The 22,993-nt window shown below is 40.7% G+C and overlaps 2 protein-coding genes across 3 annotated transcripts; one reads left to right on the plus strand and one right to left on the minus strand.

Annotated features, from left to right (window-relative positions):
• Positions 1-95: 95 nt before the first annotated feature.
• Positions 96-11,777, plus strand: rsrc2 (arginine/serine-rich coiled-coil 2). Of its 2 annotated transcripts, none has more exons than XM_053654298.1 (10): positions 96-201; positions 2,788-2,937; positions 4,527-4,567; positions 7,602-7,780; positions 8,165-8,317; positions 8,563-8,679; positions 8,840-8,925; positions 9,023-9,294; positions 9,609-9,698; positions 10,627-11,776. In XM_053654298.1, the coding sequence occupies exons 2-10, from the start codon at positions 2,856-2,858 to the stop codon at positions 10,810-10,812; spliced, it is 1,206 nt and encodes a 401-aa protein (XP_053510273.1). In that variant the 5' UTR covers positions 96-201; positions 2,788-2,855; the 3' UTR covers positions 10,813-11,776. The 2 variants fall into 2 exon arrangements, with proteins under 2 accessions (XP_053510273.1, XP_053510274.1); XM_053654299.1 differs by lacking the exon at positions 96-201 and adding an exon at positions 345-2,302 and having other exon boundaries at positions 10,627-11,777.
• Positions 11,778-15,924: 4,147 nt separating this feature from the next.
• si:ch211-110p13.9 (uncharacterized protein LOC562347 homolog) lies at positions 15,925-21,620 on the minus strand. Its single transcript, XM_053610725.1, has 4 exons — positions 20,682-21,620; positions 20,457-20,586; positions 20,225-20,358; positions 15,925-17,954 (listed from the first exon to the last, which is right to left on the minus strand). Exons 1-4 carry the CDS (start codon positions 20,802-20,804, stop codon positions 17,142-17,144), a joined length of 1,200 nt encoding a protein of 399 aa, XP_053466700.1. The 5' UTR covers positions 20,805-21,620; the 3' UTR covers positions 15,925-17,141.
• Between the last annotated feature and the right edge of the window lie 1,373 nt (positions 21,621-22,993).

Genomic DNA, 22,993 nt, shown 5'->3' on the forward strand with positions numbered 1-22,993 from the left:
TTTTGACAAAAGAATGTTAAAGGTAAAAAAAAAAAACTAAAAAAAAACTATGTACGCTAGGTCGTCACAAAGGAAATGAGAGGAAGCACTTCCGGGTCGCGGCTCATTGTATTGGTCTCCATCCCCGTTGTTCGAGAACAAGTCGAATCTTCAAGGCGGAAAAGACATATAAACAAGTTACATTTCTTCATTTGAGAGGCGGTGAGTGCGTGTTAATGTTTTTATTCTCTGCATTTGGTTGAAGGCGTGTCTGAAAATGTTTGTGGCAGAGGGATAGTTGGTGATCCTCGAACTCCGAGCGCACATATCCGGGTGATGGCGAGCAGAGATTATGGAGCGGTAGGCCGCGCGAGCTCGCAGGAAAAAAACAAACACGAGGCGCGAGCTCAGTGAGTTAGCCCGATATAAAATAGATAACTTATTACCACAGCGCCTGGTTGCGTGTGAGATAATGTTCGGAGTGGGTTAAAAAAAACCAGAGGGAGTGTGTTTCTCTTGGTGTTCGATGTGGAGCTGCTGCGGAACAGCGGCCACACATTTAGCATAACTAGCGCAGTTAGCGCGCGCTGATGAACAACAGCTCACAACTAGCTAGGTGTAGGTTTGCTGATGACGTCATGCACGAAACAACCAGTGTGTAAAAAAAAAAACAAACAAACAAACTCGGAAGGTATTAGTGTGTGTGTGTCGCGGGGCTACCAAGCTGAGTAACCACAAGCTTATCTATATGGGCTATTAGACGACGCAAATGTAAATAGGTGGAAAAAACCTTTCTTTTTTAAGTTTACAGCTACAGGAGAGTGTGATGGGATTTTCCAGAAATATGACGACGCGTTTCCGTGCAATTCCGGAAGTCTGATGACGCGGGGGATTTTACGTCATCTTTTTCTTTCTTTCTTTTTTTTTGTTTGTGCTGCTTGTCGTATTTTTTTGTTTTTTCACAAAGTGAGCTTTGTGAAGACATGGTGTGTCAAGGTTGCAGTAGAAGAACCCGAGTGTCCTGCACAAAACCCCTGACCTCAACCCCACTGAACACCTTTTGGGATGAACTGGAACCGGAGCGTCCTCGACATCCCCACGTCAGCGCCTGATCTCAACCTCCCTCTGAATGATCACAAATCCCCACAGCCACGCTCTATAATCTGCCGTAAAGCCTTCGCAGAAGAGTGGAGGTTATTATAACAGCAAATCGAGGACTAAATCTGGAACGGGATGTTCAACAAGCACACCTGGGTGTGTTGGACAAGTGTCCACAAACTTTTGGCGACATAGTGTATGTATGTACAGTATGTGTGTATATATTGGGGCAGGGCATTGGTCTCAACGCATTGTAAATTGATTAGTAACCCAAGGAATTATTGCACACGGAACGTGATGTTTTGTCTCGTCATGTCTGCGTGTGGGTGCAAGTGAAGTTTGCTCGTGTTACACTTATGCCACCGGCCATGACATCACCATGAACTATGGGCTCAGTGTATTTTGCTGACCTGTGTGAGCAGGGCAGTTGGAGAGAAAGGGAAACACTCTTGATTTGAAAATAAAGGCCTCTTGAAGTTGGACAGCGTTTCGTGGTGATTTTGTAACCGTGGAAATCCCAGCGTTAACTTTTAGCAATAAATTGGCCCGAAAGCAGCATCTGTCAATTGTGCTCCCAAACAAACCGATAAGAGCGAGTGAATGTGAGTGGGCTCTTTTTGATCTGTAGCTGCGTTGAGCAGGAAACGCTGACCTTTCAGTCAAGCAGCAAGAGAGATAAGCCGAGCATTGCATTGCATCGCATGCCGTGTGGAACGATAGCAGGAAATACAGACTTTGTGTTTATCAAGCAAATGTTATACCACAGTGCTGCTGAATTCTGGAATCTGATTGGTCGGAAGGTGGTCATCGTTTTTCTGGACCAGCACCTCTGAAGGTGGTTCTGTCTGCAAGGCAAATCGCAGGTTTATTATTAATGCGCATGTTCGAATACATGATCATTTTTGTTTTAACAATTTGCCCACATCAGATTTGCAGGTCTCTTGGTCTCATATCCGTGTTCCCAAGTTCAAATTCAGCTCCCGATTTAAGGAAGAAGAAAAAAAGGAGAGAATGCAAGCAAGTCATCACAGCGTAGAACCCGGCTCGTTCTCTTAATTTCCCCGTCTCACACAGGACCTTTTCATTCTCTACAACTACAGGCAGATTGGGATTGATGAGCAATGCCATCAAGTGCGGTTAACTTACTCTGGAGTGCTGTTCTGAAATACATAATTAGAGGAGGACAGAATGTTGTGCGGTTGAAAAATATCGGCGGCTGATTAGGGTAAGGGGACTTTGGGGAAATTCGATTTTTCTTTTTACAGAACTAGTATTCAGGTCTGAATGAACCATCTCAAAGTACTTTTGAAAAGTTGTCTTTTTGAAGGTCCCAGCTCCATACAGTGAGGGAAAAAAGTATTTGATCCCCTGCTAATTTTGTACGTTTGCCCACTGACGAAGAAATGATCAGTCTATAATTTTAATGGTAGATTTATTTGAACAGTGAGAGACAGAATAACAACAAAAAAATCCAGAAAAACGCATGTCAAAAATGTTATAAATTGATTTGCATTTTAATGAGGGAAATTGATTGTTTTTTTTCCCCCCAACCAAAGTATAAATTAGACTTAAACCAAGCTGTTAGATAAGGTCACCCATCTGTGTAGGGTTAGGAGAAATAATTGAAAAGAAATGATTAGATCTAAGGAAAATTTGAAAGGCCGCTATTAATAGTGCATCATTTAAAGCCATGCTTCTTTTCTCGATTAGGCAAATGCCGCTGTCTTGAAGACGTTACTACGCACAAGCTCAGTGTTCGACGTGGACTTAGAGTCGTCATGGAAACATCGAAATCACCCAGGAGCGGGAAACATCACTCACGTTCCAGATCACGGTCAAGGGACAAAAAACGCAAATCGGGTAACTTTCTCTCATAGCTTTCGGGGGGTAAATAAATAATATAATCTAAAACACTTGCACACTGAATGAGTGTTACTTAAAAAGTGTTTAGTATAAGACTAGTTATTACATGTTAAGTTATTGCAGGTATTTTATTTGTTTGTATTTTATACGTACGCCTGTACACCTAGGCTGAAGATACTCGGCCTCGGTTTTTCACAAACCCACACACTTCATGTTCCTTTTCTTTTAGGTAGAGCGTACGCTTTGTATCGCATCAGAGGTCATTTTAAAACAGTTGATTTCAGCTTTAATTCACTATATCAGAATTCTAGTGGGTTAAACGTTTACACACACCATACTCGACTGTCTCTTTAAACAGTCAGTAAGATATCATTGTAATTAATGTAATGCCCTTTAGAAGCTTCTGATTGGCCAGCTGTTATAATTAGGAGTTAATTGGAAGTGCAGCTGTGGCTGACCTTTAGCGCCAGTGCCTTTAGTGCTTGATACCATGGGAAAAGCCAAGCAACTCAGCCAAGACCTCGGGGGGAGGGCGTTAGGGTTATGGGGGGAAGAATTGTGGACCTTTACAAGTACAGTTCCTCCTTAAGAGCAATTTACATTTTGTTTGGGCATAATGATTAGTGAAAAAGGGGCAGGGCTTTTAATCTGAAGAACACCATCCCAGTTGTGAAGCACGGGGGTGGTAGCATCATGTTGTAGGGGTGTTTTGCCGTAAAAGCGACTGGTGCACTTCAGATAATAGATGGCATCAAGAGGAAGGAGGATTGTCTAGAAACACTAAAGCAACACTTCAAGACTGAAAAGTTTCAAAGTTGGTCCCAGCTGGGTTTTCCAGCAGGACAACGATCCTATGCAAAAGTATTGGAGTGGCCATCACACAGCCATGACCTGAATGCCATAGAAAATATGTGGACTGAACTGAGAAGGCGTGTCTGAGCACGGAGGCCCACAAACCTGACCGAGTTACACCAGTTCTGTCAGGAGGAATGGGCAAGAAGTGTGGCAAAAATATTGTGAGAAGCTTGTGGAAGGCTATGCCAAGAGGCTGATTCAAGTTAAGTGTTTAAAAGGCAATGCCACCAAACACTAATAAAGTAAACAGTGTAAACTTGTAACCCACTGAAAATGTGACGTCGTAAATAAAAGCTGAAACAAAACAAGTCTTTAGCTAATATTTATTTTAAAATGACCTCTCGTGGAAATAAAGTAAAGTAGACACAGGAAATGTGAAGGTTGAAGTGTCTTTAGCCAGGGTGTCTGCAAACTTTTGGCCTGCACTGCAATTAAATGTCCTGTTAGTCAGAATGCAGCTAAAGAGAGCGTTAATGAAATGCACCAGGGTTAATAAATATTCCTGTCTCACGTGAGTCCAATTAAAATGTGCAGTCAGAGAATAAAACTGGAAGAGGTACTGAACCTTGTGGAATACCATGCAGAATTTGGCAATTTTCACAATAGATCCGTCTCAGCGGGACGAGAACAAAAACTTACAGCACACTCTCCGGTGTCTCAAAGTATTTCTTTATGCCAAGATGATGTGTGTGTGTGCGCGCGCCACTGCATTTGTTTCCTCTGAATTTCAGGTGAGAAGAAGCACAGAAGATCCCGCAGCAGAAGCAAAGAGGTAACTAAATTACAGACCGTTTCACTCACGTAGGTTAAGTTGATGTGGTCACGTCAGTATGTAATTTGTCATAAGTTTTAGGACAGGGTAAGTATGAAGCTTTTTACAGGACATGATGAAATGCCAAAATAAATTAGCTCTTGAGAGATAATTTCTCACACACAATGTCAGTTATGTGAAATTAGAGATGACTAAAAAGTAGAGTACAGATTGTGTGGGAATTTTTCTTTTTGGTAAAAGCCTGTATTTAGATCACATGATAACATCTCTATAACAAATTACACTCAGCGTGCTAATGCACGAAGAGACACTCTGAACAGAAGACGCTGCTGACAGATAGCAAAATTATATGCCTACACCTGGACAGGTAACTATCAGCCTCAATCTTCCACTTGCCTAAAAATGTTTTTTTTTTTTCTTTCTGTCTAGCAACCTGAATTATTGCTCTAATTTTCCCCAAGTCCCCCCCTCCCCCCCCTACATGAGTTGCATTGATCTTGATCGATCTTTGTCCTCTTAACCTGTATGCATGAATGCTGGGGGGGAATGTCATGAAAAAGTGAAGTGAAAGGCTAGTACGTTTCAGAATACTAGTGCATCCAAAGGGGAAGCCTTAGCAAGCCTGACCTGAAGTGGGGGGGGTGATACCGACACAGGGCCGTATTCAGAGTTGCGTCCTGCTCGCATGGTAATTGCATTAAGATCGGCTTTTAGACCTCAAACTTATCTACAGGCTTAAGCTGTATTACGGCAAGAAATGCAGTGCGCCACTATCTGACAGTTTGTGGTGAGCCTGAAACACGATTTCGGTCTGCATGTAGGTTCAAATTGATACGGATTGCCATTTGAGGGCAATATTAAATGTGTAGGGATGACAAATTGTCATTGAACGATCCCTGAAGTGGATTATATGTATGTATGTATGTCTGTATGTCTGTATATTGGCTTCCTTCTTAATAAAATCATGAACTCCACCTATGAACAGTGAGCACATGAGTGCTCGGTCAGTTTGTCCTTTAAACCGTGAACACGTAAAAACAGCATTTTCTCCACGTTCAGCTTCACGTTCTTTTCCTGCCGTCAGTAGAGAACATTAGACTGCTTCTAGTTCATCGTGCTCTTTTATAGGCTGATGGCTGAATAATGTGGGTGGAACACATTCTTACACCGGGAAATTTTTGTTATTTATTTATTTCTTACAATGATTGTGAACTGTGTATTTATGACAATTAGGATGCTTCCTGTTCACAGTGGTCTTAAATGTAGTCACAATTAGAGCTGCAACAACTAATCGATAAAATCGATAATAATCGATTATGAAAATCCTTGTCAATGAATCTCATTATGGATTACTTGGTCTGTGCGCGGCACGGGGTGTTTTTACTCATTACGTTACTTTTGTTCCGAAAACACGCTTCGGAGAGTAAATACTAAAGTTGTGTCTCAAATGAAGTGCTGTACACTTGCACTATGCACTCTGCACTACCGTCTAGTGTGTGGATTTTAGAAAGGTAATCTCGTCTCAAATATATCACTAGCAGTTTTTATTTACTAACCGGAAGTATCAGCCGTTTCCTAGTCGACGGCGCATGACGTCATACACATGCTAGCTTTAGCAGACACCCAGAGTCACCGATAATGACTTTCTTCAGTTTACTGTTTATGTCCACGTTACCTTTTATTCCCAACATGACCTCAGTCACCATCAGACGGAGGCCAAATCGTCACGTGACCGAGGAAGAAAGTCCTCTAAGGCAGGAGAGCATTTAATATTAAACACCGCGGAGATCAAACAGTGCTGCACGAGCACAAAGTTATGTTTATATCCAAGATGCTCCACTGTGTGTAAGGGGCAGGGGAAACTGGTGCACGCTGCTTAAAAGGTTTAGTTTAATTTAAGTTTATCATTATATGTTGTATTTGTGCGCTTGCAGTGTAAATTCTGTTTATTATAACGGAAGTGTTGTGTTAGTAACGAGGCCTCGTTGCTCCTCACGTGCTGTGTAGACGTGCTGATACAGAGTGTAGCTCGAGTAAAATCTGTAATGTCTCATTAAAACATTATGATGAAAAGTAAAATAATATTCCTAAAGGCAGCGAGTAACAGAAACCACAAGGTGCAGTGAAAGGGAGTTTTTATTATTCGTTTAGGACTGTAGTTTAATTCAGTGCTTTTTGTGCATCCATAAAAAAAATTGTGCATAAATACTATAAAATAAATTTTATATATAAAATAGTATTTATGCATATTTTTTATGGATGTACAAAAAGCACTGAATTAAACTACAGTCCTAAATTAATAATAAAAACTCCCTTTCACTGCACCTTGTGCAGTGTAATCGTTGTACACCAGTGCAGTGTAATCGTTAGTTGCAGCCCTAGTCACAGTATATTAGAGAAAGATTAGATTTTTATTTGCGTCTTTGCCACCTTCTCATGTTCATGTGGTCATGTTTAGTATATTCTGTGTGTGTTTGTTTTTTTTGTTTTTTTTTGTGTCTGTCTCTTTCGTTAATGCAACATTTTGTATATGTATGCAGTTGACCGCGAGGGGAGGAAGGGAGGGTGCTCTTTATTTCTGCTTTATTATATCAGTCCACATTTTATCCCAGGTTATAAAGGTGGTCATTGACACAGTTCAATACCAGTTGTACTGAAAGCCCTAAACAAGAGAAATCTGGCAATCTTGGAGGCGTGATTTTTGAAGTTTTGAACTCTGAATACGACCTTCTATTTCGAGTTAGGCTAAGATTAGTTTAAATTTTTTATTTTATGGTTTTATTGTTTAATAAGGATGGGATTTGTGCCCAAAGATATTTGGTAAGAATGGTATGTGGACACTTCTTGTGTTTAAAAAAAAAAAAAAAAAAAAAAAAAAAAATTTTATTTAATTTTAAATAAAGATGTAGGTGAGGAGGGGTGGTTGGGGCTGTGCGTATTAAAATCATCTTAAAAGATGCTTGTTCCAAAACTGGCATACTAACTCTCTTTGTCACACTATTTTCCTGAAAGAGACCACTTCTTCTTAAAACAGGCACGGCGGAGGGACCTGGACAAGACGGTCAGATCGCACAGCCGGTCCGAGGACACGCTGCACGGTTCGGATAAAGAGCGCGAGAGGCTTTCAGAAGACAGCGGAGAGGAGCGACACCGGCGAAAGGACAAGAGGTCCTCCAGAGGAAGAAGCCCATCCAGATCACGCTCAAGGGACAGGTAACATTAGACGTTCACGTCAGTAGTATCATGCCCAACTTCATGATACACTGGTGTTCCTATAAATACGCTCCTTATATTTCAGACTGTTGAGCTCTACAAACATGATGTTAATTCACGTTATTATTATTATTCAGGATGATTTCAATGTATTAATCATATACAAAGGTGTAGAGTAGGGCTAAGCAGTTCCTGTAAAACTACATTTTGATTTAGTTAATAAACAAGCAAACTACAGTCAGGCAATATCAGAACATTATTATTATTTAACTTTAATCGTCCTTACTGCACCACATTTATTTCAGTTTTGAGCTTCCTGAAATATGTCCTATCGATATTTCCTTTAGTGTTAACTCAATGCGGTCTGTTGTTTTACGCTCACAGAAAGCATCGTAGTCGAAGTCGGGACAGACGAAGGTCTCTGTCGCGCAGTCGCGAGAGGCGATCAAAGAGTCGCGAGAGGAAGAGACGACCCAAGTCCCGATCCAGATCGCGTTCCAAGCACAGGCAAAGGAGCAAAAGTCGCAGCAAAAGCAGGTATCTGTTGTTATTCACAACGACTGGCTATACGTTTATTGCCAAGGATTACCAATACTTCAATAACGACGTTAACCTTGGGTTAGTTTATTATATTTCTCCATCGTAAAATTACCCAAACCATTCAAACCGAACCAAGTTACACATTCACTAGGCTTTCTCAAATCAGTCATATGCTTAAATGTTTGAGAATCAAAATTTGACAGCTGAATATTTCGTATTGTTTCCATTTCCTCTTGCAACAGAGAGAAGAAGAAAAGGGTTGAGAAGGTGAAAAGGAAGAGTCACAGTCGCTCTGCCAGTCCTGTGGCTTTCAGGGGCAGAAACACAGCTATGGATGCACAAGAGGCGTTGGCCAGGAGGTAGAGTAGTGTTTTAAATTTTAAGTGTTTAGAAGATCATAATGTACATGTTGTGGGAGATATTTATATATAAGAAAGAACTGTTTAGTTATATACGTTTCTAGATGGTTCTAGATGTCAGAAAAGCTTTACTTGATTTATATTTTACTTTGGCACACAGGTTGGAGAGAGCCAAAAAACTTCAAGAACAGAAAGAGAAAGAGCTGCTGGAAAAACACCAACAGCAGCAGCAAGAGATCGTAGCAGGTAAGGAGCTTTATTTTGCTGTATTTTAACATTGTTTAGCCATCTGGTGAAAACTAGCTTCGTCTTTAACACTTTGTTTTTTGACTTGACCCTCCAGCAGCAGCAGTGGCAGCAGCGCCGTTGCTCTGTGACAACGCCCCAGCTGCCGTCTCCAGTCCGGCGCTGAACGTGGCCGCGCTGCTTGCTTCTGGCACACAGGTCACACCACAGATCGCTATGGCAGCTCAGATGGCAGCGCTGCAGGCTAAAACACTGGCGGAGACGGGCATCGCTGTGCCGAGCTACTACAACCCCTCAGCGGTCAATCCCATGAAGTTTGCTGAACAGGAGAAGAAGAGGAAGCTGTTATGGCAGGGGAAGAAGGAAGGGGTGAGAGAGGGGGCGGAGTCTGCGTTCAGGAAATCGAGTTTGTTTTTAAAACTGGATTAGCCTTTCGTCAGAAAGAAATCATATAGTACTGGCAGAGGTTACCCAAAAATGTATTTGCGCAATGTTGCAATCAGGACCGATGGAGTCCATCAGTCAGGAGGTTACAATCATTACAGTTAAGACTCATAAAAGTACAGAACTGCGTAGAATTATGAAATTGATGGAATGGCCAGCATAATTAGCATTTGGGAAAACGTATACCGTTAAAATGGACGTTGCTGTCATTTAAAATCTTCATGTTCTTTGTGTTGAAGGATAAGTCCCAGACTGCAGAACTTTGGGAGAAGTTAAACTTCGGCAACAAAGACCAAAACGTGAAGTTCCGCAAACTGATGGGCATCAAAGTAAGTTCAAATCCTGTACTCGTCCTATATGGAAATGTTCTTAAAACGAAGCACTGTAAAACATAATTAACTCTCGATGGTACTGATTGAGCGGAAGGTAGGCAGGTTTAGATCGGGGTGTGGAAAATTCACAGTTAAGACATTGAGCTACTGATCGGAAGGTCGTGAGTTCAGTCCCCAGCACTGCCAAGCCGCCACTGCTGGGCCCTTGAGCGAGGCCCCTTAACCCTCAACTTCTCAGATGTATAAATGAGATAAATGGAAGTCGCTCTGGATAAGGGCATGCGCCAAAATGCCATAAATGTAAAATTACAAACAAAACATTTTAAGGTAGTGTACCGTTTTATGTATATGCTCACCACCCACTTTAATAGGAAAATATGACTGTGTGGTGCCCAAGTAAATAAAAATACTTGCTTATAATACATAATAACAAAGGACCTTAAAGTTCATTTTCCTCAAATCAAAATGGCTCTCGCCATGAATATAACCATAGGAGCTGGCATGGCGTTAAATAGGAGAGAGAGAGAATTTCCTCAAATCCATTTTCTCTGGTTCTTCTTTAAAGACAACTTGATATAGAAATTCAGATGCGTTTTCTTCTGCAGTGTGTCTGCTTCTGCATTAGAGGAGGTGTAGATGGATGAAAGGGGTGAAAATGTAGTCCCAGGTTTGAGCCCATGTTTATTGTGGCCTGTATGTGCAACCAGGAACGGAGAAATGCAGAAGGCAGAGTTTGTACTCAGCGCTGCAAGCCTGAAGGCGTGTTACAAATCGAGACCTCAGCACTAGAGGGTTCTCTCATTTCATTCTTAACCCAGATACAGGGTCTTCTTCCACTATCCGTACTAAATTACGTCTTTGTAGTCTTCATTTTGTCTTGAGTGCACTCGACTGTACATAAACAGTCGACTTTGTTCACCTGTAGGCTGAAGACGACCCATCTACTGGAGACCTCAACGAGGAAGGCATAAAGACACTGCAGCAGCAGGAAGAAATGTTCCGTAACCTGGACGTGCAGTACGAAATGGCACGCTCGCAGACGCACACGCAGAGGGGGATGGGCCTGGGCTTCTCCACGTCTTTCTCTTCGCGAGGGATGGACCCTGTCTGAAAATCCACCGTTTCACTATTCCATCATCGGCTCAGCTTGTTTTTAACGCGTGTATAGAAAGCTGACGCTTTAGATCGCATGGATGTTGGTTTGCATCTGTAATTTATTCAAATACCAGTTTTTGTCTTGAAAGAATCCAGATGTAAATACGAGTGACTTGGTTTTATGTTTTTTTTTTTTTGTTGTTGTTTTTTGTCTAGGATTGAACTGCAGATCTCCAGAAATTTTACACAAAGGTGCAATAGGATGCCGCATAGCTTTATGGGGGATTTGAATGTTGTAACTTCATTTTCATTTCTATCAGTCTTTTTTTTTTATAAACATAACTCAGTTTCCCGTGTGGATAGAACAGATGTTGCTTAGAATCCTGCTATGAAGAACATGACCGAACTCTTACCATCAAAAAACACTGGCATAGTGGCCACAAGTGTGCCAAGCTGTTGTAACTGCTTATCACATTAAAATTTTTTGTTAGTCCACAAATGTTACTGTGATTATTACCATCTTTCAGTAAATAAATATGAAAATGTTTACCCCTTAAAGAATTCCTAGTCTTAGAAATGGGGGGAGGGCTGTTCTTCAAATTACTTTTTGAAAAAGGTATCCTTGCAAAAAAAGATCATTAAATTCACACTGAGCTCCACAGAGGCATGGCAGAGAAATGTAATTAATTATTAATTAATAACAAAAACTGCAGGGCACTGATGATGAACAAGCTGTTTTGTCTTTTTCATGCTAATGATTAGTGAGATCTGAAAGCCAAGGGAATAAATTCCTAACAGTTTGGAGTGTTTGAGTATTTCAATGTCTCTCTTATTTCTAGTAATTTGAAATTAGGTTCGCTTTTCTAGTACTACTGGAAACTATTCGCACAAATGACTGAGTGCCTGAAAATGTTCTATTTCTTCCATTTCTGGAAAACACGTTTTAAATAAATGAATTGTTCTGGAAATGTGAGTGAGGTACTGGACAAAAAAAAGTTTCACCTGTAAGTTCGCTGAGATATCTGAACATATTGTAATTGGTCTTTGGTGATGGTAGAGGCGGAAGGAGAAGGATTTGAAACAATTTCAAGCTTGACCAGAAGTTTAAAAAGTGAGTAAGACTGTATGCTTTAATAATACAGTGGAAACGTTTGCACCCCCACAGATTTTAAGAGGGGTGGGGTAGGTAACGTAACACTGCAGTTTATAGAATTTAAAAATCGTGCATCAAAGCTTGCTGCGTATGAGGCTGCGGTCAGAGCGTCTGTGCTGACCCATGTCTACTGCTGAAAGCACGTACAATGTGCACATGAGCATCAGAACTGGACCATGGAGCAATGGGAGAAGGTGGCCTGGTCTGATGAGTCATGTTTTCTTTTACATCATGTGGGCGTGTGGAGAAGAGCTGGCACCAGGATGCACTATGGGAAGAAGGCAAGCTGGCGGAGGAAGTGTGATGCTCTGGGGAATGTTCTGCTGGGAAACTGGGTCCTGGAATTAATGTAGATGTTAATTTGACACGAACCACCTACTTAAACATTGTTGCAGACCAAGTACACCCCTTCATGACGATGGTATTCCCTAATGGCAGTGGCTTCTTTCTGCAGGATAATGCGCACTGCCACACTGCAAGAACGGTTCAGGAATGGTTTGAGGAACATGACAGAGTTCAAGGTGTTGGCTCGGCCTCCAAATTCCCCAGATGTCAATCCTATTGAGCATCCGTGGGATGTTCTGGACAAACAAGTCCGATCCACGGAGGCCCCACGTCACACCTTGCAGGACTTAAAGGATCTGCTGCTAACGTCTTGGTGCCAGATACCACAGCCCACCTTCAGATGTACTGTGTGTTCTGACACCTTGCAATCATAGCCAGAAATTTGTGCTACAGTAGCTCTTCTGTAGGATCGGATCAGACGGGCTAGCCTTCGCACGCCACGCGCATCAGTGAGCCTTGGGCACCCATCACCCTGTTGCTGGTTCACCGGTTGTTCTTCCTTGGACCACTTTTGGTAGGTACTAACCACTGCATACCAGGAACACCCCACAAGAGCTGTTGTTTTGACCCAGTCGTCTAGCCATCACAATTTGGCTTTTGTCAAAGTCACTCTGATCCTTACACTTGCCCATTTTTCCTGCATCAAACACATCAACCTCGAGAACTGACTGTTCACCTGCTGCCTAATATATCCCACCCCTTGACAGGTCCCTTTGTAACGAGATAATCACTGTTATTTCAGTGGCAGTGGTTTTAATGTCATGGCCAATCAGTGTGTATATTGTATGTATATTGAAAATCTGGCTTCTGGCTTTAGAATTTTGAAATATTAAAAAAAAGAGTAAACGTTCAAGTTTCTGAACTATTTCTAGGTCCCTATTTAAATGTAAGCAAATCTGTGATATTGACCATGTTAACTGCTTTGTACAAAAAGTTAGATTTTCCTCATGACTAATCTCTTATGTTGAAGCATGTGTTCAGACGACACGCCGATGGATTTGATCTAAAATGGACCGTAAGGTTTTAGACAAACTTCTGGAGTCCGTGCTGGCTCGAGTCCACACTGTCATTAAAGCAAAAACTGACGTACCAAATACTAAGCAACTCTGAAATTCATGTAAATATTTCAAAGATTCTACTTTTCACTCCAGTCGTTGTCAGTAATATAATTTGTATTGAAAATTGTTGTATAAAATTAGAAAAGAATGCAAAATTTTCACTAGCACGCTCAGACTTTTGGACCCCACTCTGTGTGTGTGTGTGTGTGTGTGTGTGTGTGTGTGTATGTATATATATATATATATATATATATATATATATATATATATATATATATATATATATATAATGATGTCTTGAAATATATATATGAATATATATATATATATATATATATATATATATATATATATATATATATATATATATACACTACTTATGAGTGACCAATGGTTTAAATAAATGTTATTTGATCGATATAAGCTGATGTTCTATTGAATTGGCTGCTTTTCTGGATGTTACAGTCACTGGGCAGCGTGCCCACTGCCCCATTTAGCTTCCGTAGAGTTATTATTGCACCTAGTGGTCAAAAATGGGAACTGCAACAAGTGCTTATAGAGAGTCAATGATGGGTATGTTAAACTGGGCTTGTTTAAAATACTCTGTGACCACTGAGATCTTGTTTTATATCCATCAGAATAAAATTAAATAAATTTCTGCAAACAAAAAGAGAAGTGTCCTGATGTACAAAACCATTTCTTTTGTGAGATACCATACTGCCAAATATTGCATAAGTGTGCACACCCTTTTATAATGTAGTATGTGACTGTGCTCAGAATGAACCGATGAAGGGAATTGATCAGAAGAGGGGTACAAAAGAATTTCCAATACATCAGATGTACCATGGAACACAGTGAAGGCCATCATCAACAAGTTGAGAAAATAGGGTGCCACAGTGACATCACCAAGAACAGGACATTCCTCCAAAAACTGACAAAAGGACAAGATGAAAACTGATCTGCCAAGAGACGTACACTAACAGTAAAGGAACTGCAGGAATGTCTAGCAAGTACTGGTCACTCCAGATAAATGATTTCTCCTGAAATAAAAAGCTTCCAAAGCTTGCCTAAATCAACCCAAACCGTGTGGCAAAATATGTTTGCGACACTTACCGTTTGGCCCAGAAATGAGGAGACTGGAGGCAGGCTTGGGACAACTCAAACACGCTATTTATTTTCCTTCGCTTTTCAGTGATTTCATTTCACTAGGCATTTCTGAACATACACAAACACGCTCGGCTCTGTGCTTCTCAGCTCTCTCTCCCCCGTGGCTTTCGTCTCTCCCCTCATTATCCTTGCCACCGCTCAGTGAAACACAGAACGCTCGTTATAGAAATCCCACACAGGTGTAGATTCACTCACTATTTCCGGCTCCGCCCCCCACTCACAAACTGGTGCTTGACCACGCACCCGCCTCCACAATGTTACTGTCTAATGAGACCAAAGTAGAACTTTTTGGGCGTTATTCTAAGATATTTTTGGTGCAAAAAACAAGACAGCTCATCACGCAAAGATCATCGTACTCCATACATGGAGAAGCATGGTGGTGGCAGCATCTTGCTATAGGGCTGCTCCTCTTCAGCTTGTACTGGGTCTCTAGTCAAGATAAAGGGAATCATTATCAAGTTGGACAGTTTGCCTCTGTTAGACAGATGAATTTGATGATAAAATTTACCTTACAGCACGATAACGACCCAAAGCACAAATCCTGTGGAACGACTTGAAGAGAGCTTTGCACAGGAGATTCCATCACATATTGGTATATTTGGAGCATTTTTTGCAAAGAAGAGTGGAATCAATTTGCCAAGATGTGTTAAGTTGGAAGAATTTTACCCAAAAACACTGCAAAAGTATTTGTTGAGGGATGTGCACACTTACGCGACCAGCTTATAGTTTAAAAAAAAAAAAGAAAAAAAGAAAAATTCTCTCAACCGCAGCCCGGTCCATATTTTGTTCTCTCTGTGTCGTGCAAGATGGGAAAGAGCAAAACTGCAGGCCCTGAGGACTGGTTTGAAACACTGATACACATCATGGAGTGGGAGCTCTGATGCTGATAATGATGTTGGTGGAGGTAGTTATAAGAAACGGAAGTCACAATTAGTGCCAGCAACATTTCGGTTCAAGCAATTAAACCTCATATAACCTAAATACCAAAATCAAAGAGCCATTCAGTTTGATCACTTCTCAATTTGTTTATTACACTGTAGGAGCACAGATCAAAGGCATGTTTAGTCAGAGGCATAAACACAATCATATTGCAATGTGATACGGTAATGCAGAATCACTGATGTATCAGATGTAAATCAGCATCATGTGGTTCATGACTCAATCATGAGCACAGTTTGACAGCTGACATGTGCAATAACGCCGGTTATTTGATTAAAATTAAACCTTAAATTTAATTGAACTAAAACAGTGAATTAGAGAATTGTATGATATATGGCCAAACGGTTCTGACCATTATACCCTTATGTGCTTCTTAAACATCCCTTTACAGATTTAATAATAACCTCCACTATTCTGGAAAGGCTTTCCACTAGATTTTGGCGCTTGGCTGTGGTGATTTGTGTTTGTTCAGCTACAAGAGCATTAGTGAGATCAGGCATTGATAGTGGGTGAGGAGGCCTGGGGTGCAGTCAGTGTTCAGAGTTGAGGTCAGGTCTCTTAGCAGGAAACTCGAGTTCTTCAACTCCAACCTAGGTAAACCAAGTCTTACATGCTGGACCAGGCTTGGTTCCAGTGAGTGAAACTATTATGCTACAGCATACAAAGACATTCTTTACAACTGTGTGCTTCAAACTTTGTGGAAACAGGTTGGGGTAAGAACCACATTTGGGTGTGATGGTCAGGTGTCCACAAACTATTGGCCATAAAGTGTAATAAAATGCATCACTAGGTTACCTCCTGATTGCACAACTGTAAGCAAGTGCGAGATCACAAGTCACCACTGTCACAAATGCCACATCAATGGCCCTGCTTTCTCGGATGAGATGTAAAATCGAGGTCCTGACTGTCTGTGGTCATTAAAAATCCCAGGAGACTTCTCATAAAGAGTAGGATTATAACTCTGGTGTCCTGGCGAAAATTCCCCCGTTGGACCTTAACTATCATGACCCCCTAATAATATCCATCCCTGAATTGGCTACATCACTGTCTCCTCTCCATGAATAGCTGGTGTGTGGTGGGCGTCCTGGCACAATATGGCTGCCATCACATCATCCAGGTGGATGCTACACACTAGTGGTGGTTGAGGAGATTTCCTGCCCATACAATGTAAAGTGCTTTGAGTTCCTAGAAAAGCACTACATAAATCTAAGGAATTGCTCTCTGGGTGGGAAAGATGGCATTCCTCTTTACATGTGACCACCTCTTCACCTCTTCGGGGAGGAGCTCAGTCTCCATATCCTCCACAGGTCCTTAATATGTGTTCATGTCTTAAATCTGTCCAACTGGTGACTTGTGCTGCTTTTGGCTTCATGCACATCTTAACCCAAGACAGCTTGCCTATACAGAGCCTGTAGCAAAGGACTGGAATGAATGGAGTAGAGATGAAAAAGAGTTTGAAGCAAAACCATCCCGTCTTCAAGATGGCGGCTTTTTTGTTTTGGAAAGATGTTAGCTTCGCATTATTTGGAGGACGCTCATGTTGGTCCTCAACTGGGATAAACTGTGGTTAAAAGTTAAGTATTAGGCCAAGTGTCTGTAAAGTGAAGCAGGAATTCTAAACAGCTCAGATTTGGGAGATACCAAACACATCCAAGGATACAACGGCACTACAATAATGTCTCTCTACCTGCATATTAGACTGGAATACAAGACATGAGCCACACCTGTGATGAGGTTATGGTTGGCAAACTCCAGTATGAGCAAAACAATGGGATATTCACTGAGCCTTTTCCATGTTGCTGCTTCTTCGCTGAGGCCCATCCAGTGTATCAGCAGGTTCCTCATGGCCTCAGGGAAGAGCTCGGTTGCTAGATCTTCTGCTGGAGGCAGGTCTTTAATGTGTTCAATATTTCTTATCTTAAATCCTTCCACCTGGTCACTCACACTGCTGTTGGCTTCATGGAACTGTCGACCCAGCCAGCTAGCCACAGCCTGTAGTAAAGGACTGGAATAGATGGAATAACCATTAAAATGAGTTTGAAGCAAGACCGTCACTGCTTCTGCCAGTTTTTCCTCATCTACCTGTCCATCAATCCAATAATCAACATAATCCAGAAGTTTCAAAATGGTCTCTTCTTGGTTCTTGTCCACAATTGATGTGCGTTTCACCTTGTTTCCTAGGCTATAAAGTCTCTCCGTGAGTACGCTAAAGTATTTCGACTCCACTGGTTCAGCTAGGGAGCAGTAATCATGGTCTGCAGAAAAGGAAGTATCTCCTTGACCAGATGTTGACTCTAAGGTCATTTCCTCCAAGTCTTCCACTGTCTCCTGAGAGCTTAAATGGTCCTCAGTACATACAGATATATCACTAGATAAATGATTAACTCCCACTGGTTTCTCTTGATCACTGGGTTTTGGTGGTTTCATGTCGAGCTGGATTCCAATGTTGTACACCGAGTTCAGTTGATCATCGTCGATCCGAGATTTCCACAGATCCTGCAAAGGAGAATAAGGTTGAATAAAGATTCTCAGAACGCTGCTGATATTCAAATGTCTTGAACTAAAGTGCACCAGCCTTATACCATATAGCAGAAAGATTGCTGAAATGAATTTAATCCATCATTAAATTAAACTATAACACAGTGTTGAAATACGTTCACGATTGTGTTTGCACGTGTAAATTTGCAACTTTCGAAATTAAAAGGACCCTGAGGTGCTACAAGACGGTTATGAAAATCAGATCAGATATGGGAGTGGCGTCTACGTGTGTGATAGCGAACAGCTACACGTTTATTTTACATGATTTCATTTTGAAGATGTTCTTTCATCTTTGCTCCAGTAAAAACATTTTGATAAAATGTTTTTTTTAAAAACCAAGAATAACAAGAAGACACCTATCTGTTCTGCTTTACTTTATCACTTGCTATTTGTTAACACTAGAAACATAGTATAAAAAGGGATGGTAGATAAAGACTGTATTGAAGGCTGGTCTAAACATCCTGTGGAAGTGTCTCTTCTTCCACTGAGTGCTTGAGAATAAAGTCGGTTTGCTCAGAAATCATGACCTCATCCCTTCATTTGTTAGTGATAAGAAGGAAAATCCACTCAACGCGTCAGCTACCAATCTTTTATGGTGTCTGGTGCGTCGTGGCTTATCAAAAGAGTTCTCTGTCCCACTCATCAGATCTGATATCAGTTTGTCGCTGAAAATGACTGTTTAGTGATTAGCGTAGGCAGGAATGTGCTTGTTCTTGTGTTAACTGTAATGAAAACAACTGATACTACTTGTAACTACTGATAAATTAGTGCGTCTTTCACAAAGAATTTAAACCCGAATTGGGTGTGGCCCACTTATAGTTATAGCCTTTTCTTATACGTTAGTGCTTGAAAGTTTGTGAACCCTTTAGAATTTTCGACATTTCTGCATAAATATGACCTAAAACATCATCAGATTTTCAACATCAGAAAGAGAACCCTGACTCACTTGAAAACACCCGACTCTAATTTCACCTTCAAATTCACTGCTAATCCTACATGTTCACATACTTTTGCCAATCAGACATGTAATATTAGATACTTTTCCTTAATAAATAAATGACCAAGTGTAATATTTGTTTAATGAGGTTTTCTTTGCCTAGTTTTAGGACTTCTGATGAAAATCTGATGATGTTTTAAGTCATATTTATACAGATATAAAGAAAATTCAAAAGAGTTCACAAACTTTCAAGCACCACTGTAGTTGGTTCTATTTCCCAAAATATAAACAAACTAGTAGGCAGTGACTAAGGATGAATGACTGAACACTGTAAAAGCATTGCACATTGTTAATGATTTTGGTCTTTCTTTGTCTCGTGAGCTTTATATCTGACTACTTGCTTGCGCCTGCATGAAAGAAAAGACCCTCAGTGCTTGGGGGGTGCCCTGTGAACCTTTCTGGCAAGGTTTCTTTAAAAAAAAATTTAAAAAAATAAATAAATAATAATAATGTGCCTACTATTATCAGCTTCTCAAGTGTTAAATTTGAAATTTACAAATAATTATATAATTATTAATAATCATTCACACTCATAATCATCTTACTAATTCAGACAGATTCACGTTATGAATATTACACCTCGTCAACACAGTGCCCCATTCATAACACTTGAAACCAGTAAACCAGTTTGCCTACAATGTGGCATTTACTCACCAGCCACTTATTCATGGACCATTGTTCATAAAATTGGAAAAAAAAATATTTCCCAACAAAAAGTTGGAATGGAACAATTGTGTTGTCTTCTGCTGTTGTGGTCCATCCACCTCTGGGTTGGAGTGCATTTGAGATGTTTTTCTGTTCACCATGTTTGTAAAGAGTGGTTATTTGAGTTACTGTAGACTTCCTGTCAGCTGTAAACAGTCTGGCCATTCTCCTCCAATTTCTCTCATCTACAAGACGTTTCCTCCTACAGAACATCACTGGATGATTTTGGTTTCTCTCAGCATTCTGTGTAAACTCTAGAGCATCTATCTAGTACTAACAACCACACCACAATCAAGGTCACAGAGATCACATTTCACCCCCATTCTGATGTTTGATGGGAACATCAACTGAAGCTCTTGACCTGTATCTGAATGATTTTTATAGCCTTTCACTGCTGCCATAATGTTGTCTGATTGGATAATTGCCCGACTATACAGGGCTACAGGTGTTCCTAATAAAGTGATCAGTGCATGTATGTGGTAGACGAGCCAGATGAACTCAGCAGTTCAGATGAAATATACACTACCTGAAACGACTCCAAGACCGACAGCTGCTCTTGTCTGCTGTAAAGCTCAAAGGCAACTCGAAAAACCCCGTGAACACCGTAGAACCACAAACTGTTACTGGAACAAGGGACTCGTAAGCCTTGGAACCTGAGGTCTGCAAATATACATCAGACAAAACAGCAGCTCATTAACAACGTCCATCTGAGAATGCCGCCGTTTCCGGCTGTTTAAATGAGCTCCGAGGTGTGATACCTGAGGAGAACGCCAGTTTGGTCGCCAGTCCCCTTTTTGCATACTTGGCGTGGTACCTGGGATGGTTCTCGGTGCGGACGTCCGTGTTCAAAAAGAGATCAGCTCCAAGAAATAGAGGGATTGCTGGATCCTTTACAAACCAAGGCATGAAGCTGTTAATTGTCCACAACATTTACAAAGTAGAATATGTGTTACGTATAAAAACCAACAACAACATTTATTTACCTCATTTGTACTTGGTTTGGTCACTTGAAAGGAATCGTCACCGACTAGATACAAGAATCGAATTCTCCTTTTGCCACTTTCCCAGTATGGTAAGTTGGTGACTGAGACAGACTTAGTGGTCATTGTTTTGATTTTTTTTTTCTTTCTTTAACGGGTTCTACACCCTTTTACGTGATTACACACAAAGCTGAATATCAGGTTACAGTGTTCTTTACTGCATTACAAACAGGAACAGTTTCTCACGTTAGGTTTTTTTTTTTTTTACACCTTCTAGGCGTTGGTTGAAGTGTTTTTGAAGTCTTGCAACCCAATTAGGCCCAATCAAGGAATGGCTCCAGAAAGTGGACTTAATCATGTACACATCTGAAAGTATACGGTCATGAAGTATTTACTATGAAGCCACACTTCACTTCAGTGTCAGGATTGTTGACATCCTGAACTGTGTGTCCTGGGTCACTGCATAAACAAGAAAAAAGAAAATCTGCATCAAACTCCAATCTTTCCCATTATTACAGATGAATAATCAGATCTGGTGGAGAATATCAGACTTGACTTTATCTAATCCTGGTGTTTATAAACTGACTCCAGGTCTGCCTCTCTTGTCCAAATCTGAGGTTGTAAGTTTAAAATCAATTTTTAAAAAAGTGTCCATGATTTAACGCGCAATGCATCACGGGTGCTAAAATAACGTTTTAATGGAAATATAACAAATATAGCGTTAATCCAAATAGAATAGAAAGTTGTAAAAAGCTCAAATAAAATAAAACAGCTGATACTACGCCATACGTTTATTGAACCCGGTGTTGTAATTAATGCGCACGCGCGGCTGTGTTCTCCTTCGTTGTTATTTTGATTAGACGCTTTGCATCCAGTTTGTTACAACAGCGCCACCTTCCCGCAGATTCCCTCACTCGCTGTTGTTATATCTACTCTACAGGCCCCTCTAGAACAGCAAGGTCAATCCATTTACTTTTGTTGTAGACTGAAGACATTTGGGTTTAAGTTCTAAAGATAAATATGAGAAGAGAGATTAGAATTTCAGATTTATTTCCTGGTGTGTATATGTGGACATGTTAAACGACATAACAGCACATTTTTGTATCAGACCACCCAAACACCTACCAAGTAGGTGTTTCTTGTTACCCAGGTGTGTCGTGTTAGATTGATTGTTTAAACAGTAAATAGCTCTGAGTGTCTACTCTTGGTTTTAGCCTTCAGTTTCACCTGTGAAATTTGCTGCATTTGTTGTTAAAAATGTTAAGCCAACATGAAGACCGGCGAGCTGTTTATGGGTGAAAAGCAAGCCATTTTGAAGCTGGAAATCAATCAGAGGCATTGCACATTGTAATGGGCATAGCCAATACAACAAGTTGGTCTGTCCTGAAAAAGAAAACCACTGGTGTGCTGGGAAACAGACATCGAATGTGTCGGCCAAGGAAAATAACAACGGCTGATGAAAGAAAAGTTGTGAGAGCTGTGAAGAAAAACAACCCAAAAAACAACTGCCAGTGACATCACCAACAATCTCCACAGGGCAGGGGTGAACGTATCACAATCCACGGTTCGAAGAAGACTTCGAGAGCAGAAATATTGAGGCCATATCATAAGATGCAAACCACTCATCAGCAGTAAGATTCAGAAAGGCAGATTGGAATTCACAAAGAAATACAGAGATAAGCCACAAAAGTTCTGAAACCGAGATGAACTGCTACTAAAGTGATGTAAAGTCCACAATGTGGAGAAAGAAAGGATTTAAATCATGATCCGAAACACACAACTCATCTGTGAAACATGGTGGAGGTAGTGTCATGGCTTGGGCTTGCTGGGCTGCTTCTGGAACAGGCTCACTAATATTTATTGATTATGGAACTCATTGATGATGGTAGCAGCAGAACGAATTAAGAAGTTTACAGGAACATTTTGTCTGACAATTTACAGAGAAATGCGTCCGAATTAATCGGGTGGAATTTCATCATGCAGCAAGACAGTAATCTAAAATACACTGCCAACTCAACAAAGGACTTTACCAGGGGGGAAAAGTGGAAGGTTTTTAGACTACATCAGTCACGGATATTAGTTAGCATTATAGTAACTCTAACAATCTAACATATGTAACAGATAGGTAACAACAGTAAGAACTAAGATTACTGACTGGATCTGATCTTTTTGCTTTCATTAATTCTACACATACAGACTGACCTATATGATAGACATATCTGATAATATAGTCTATAAATGTAGCTATATTGTAGGTGTATCTAAGAAGTGGCCAATATATTTAAATAAAACAAAATAGAATGAATTAACTGTGC

Source organism: Ictalurus furcatus, chromosome 22 (genome assembly GCF_023375685.1).
Source record: "Ictalurus furcatus strain D&B chromosome 22, Billie_1.0, whole genome shotgun sequence".
Taxonomy (NCBI): domain Eukaryota; kingdom Metazoa; phylum Chordata; class Actinopteri; order Siluriformes; family Ictaluridae; genus Ictalurus; species Ictalurus furcatus.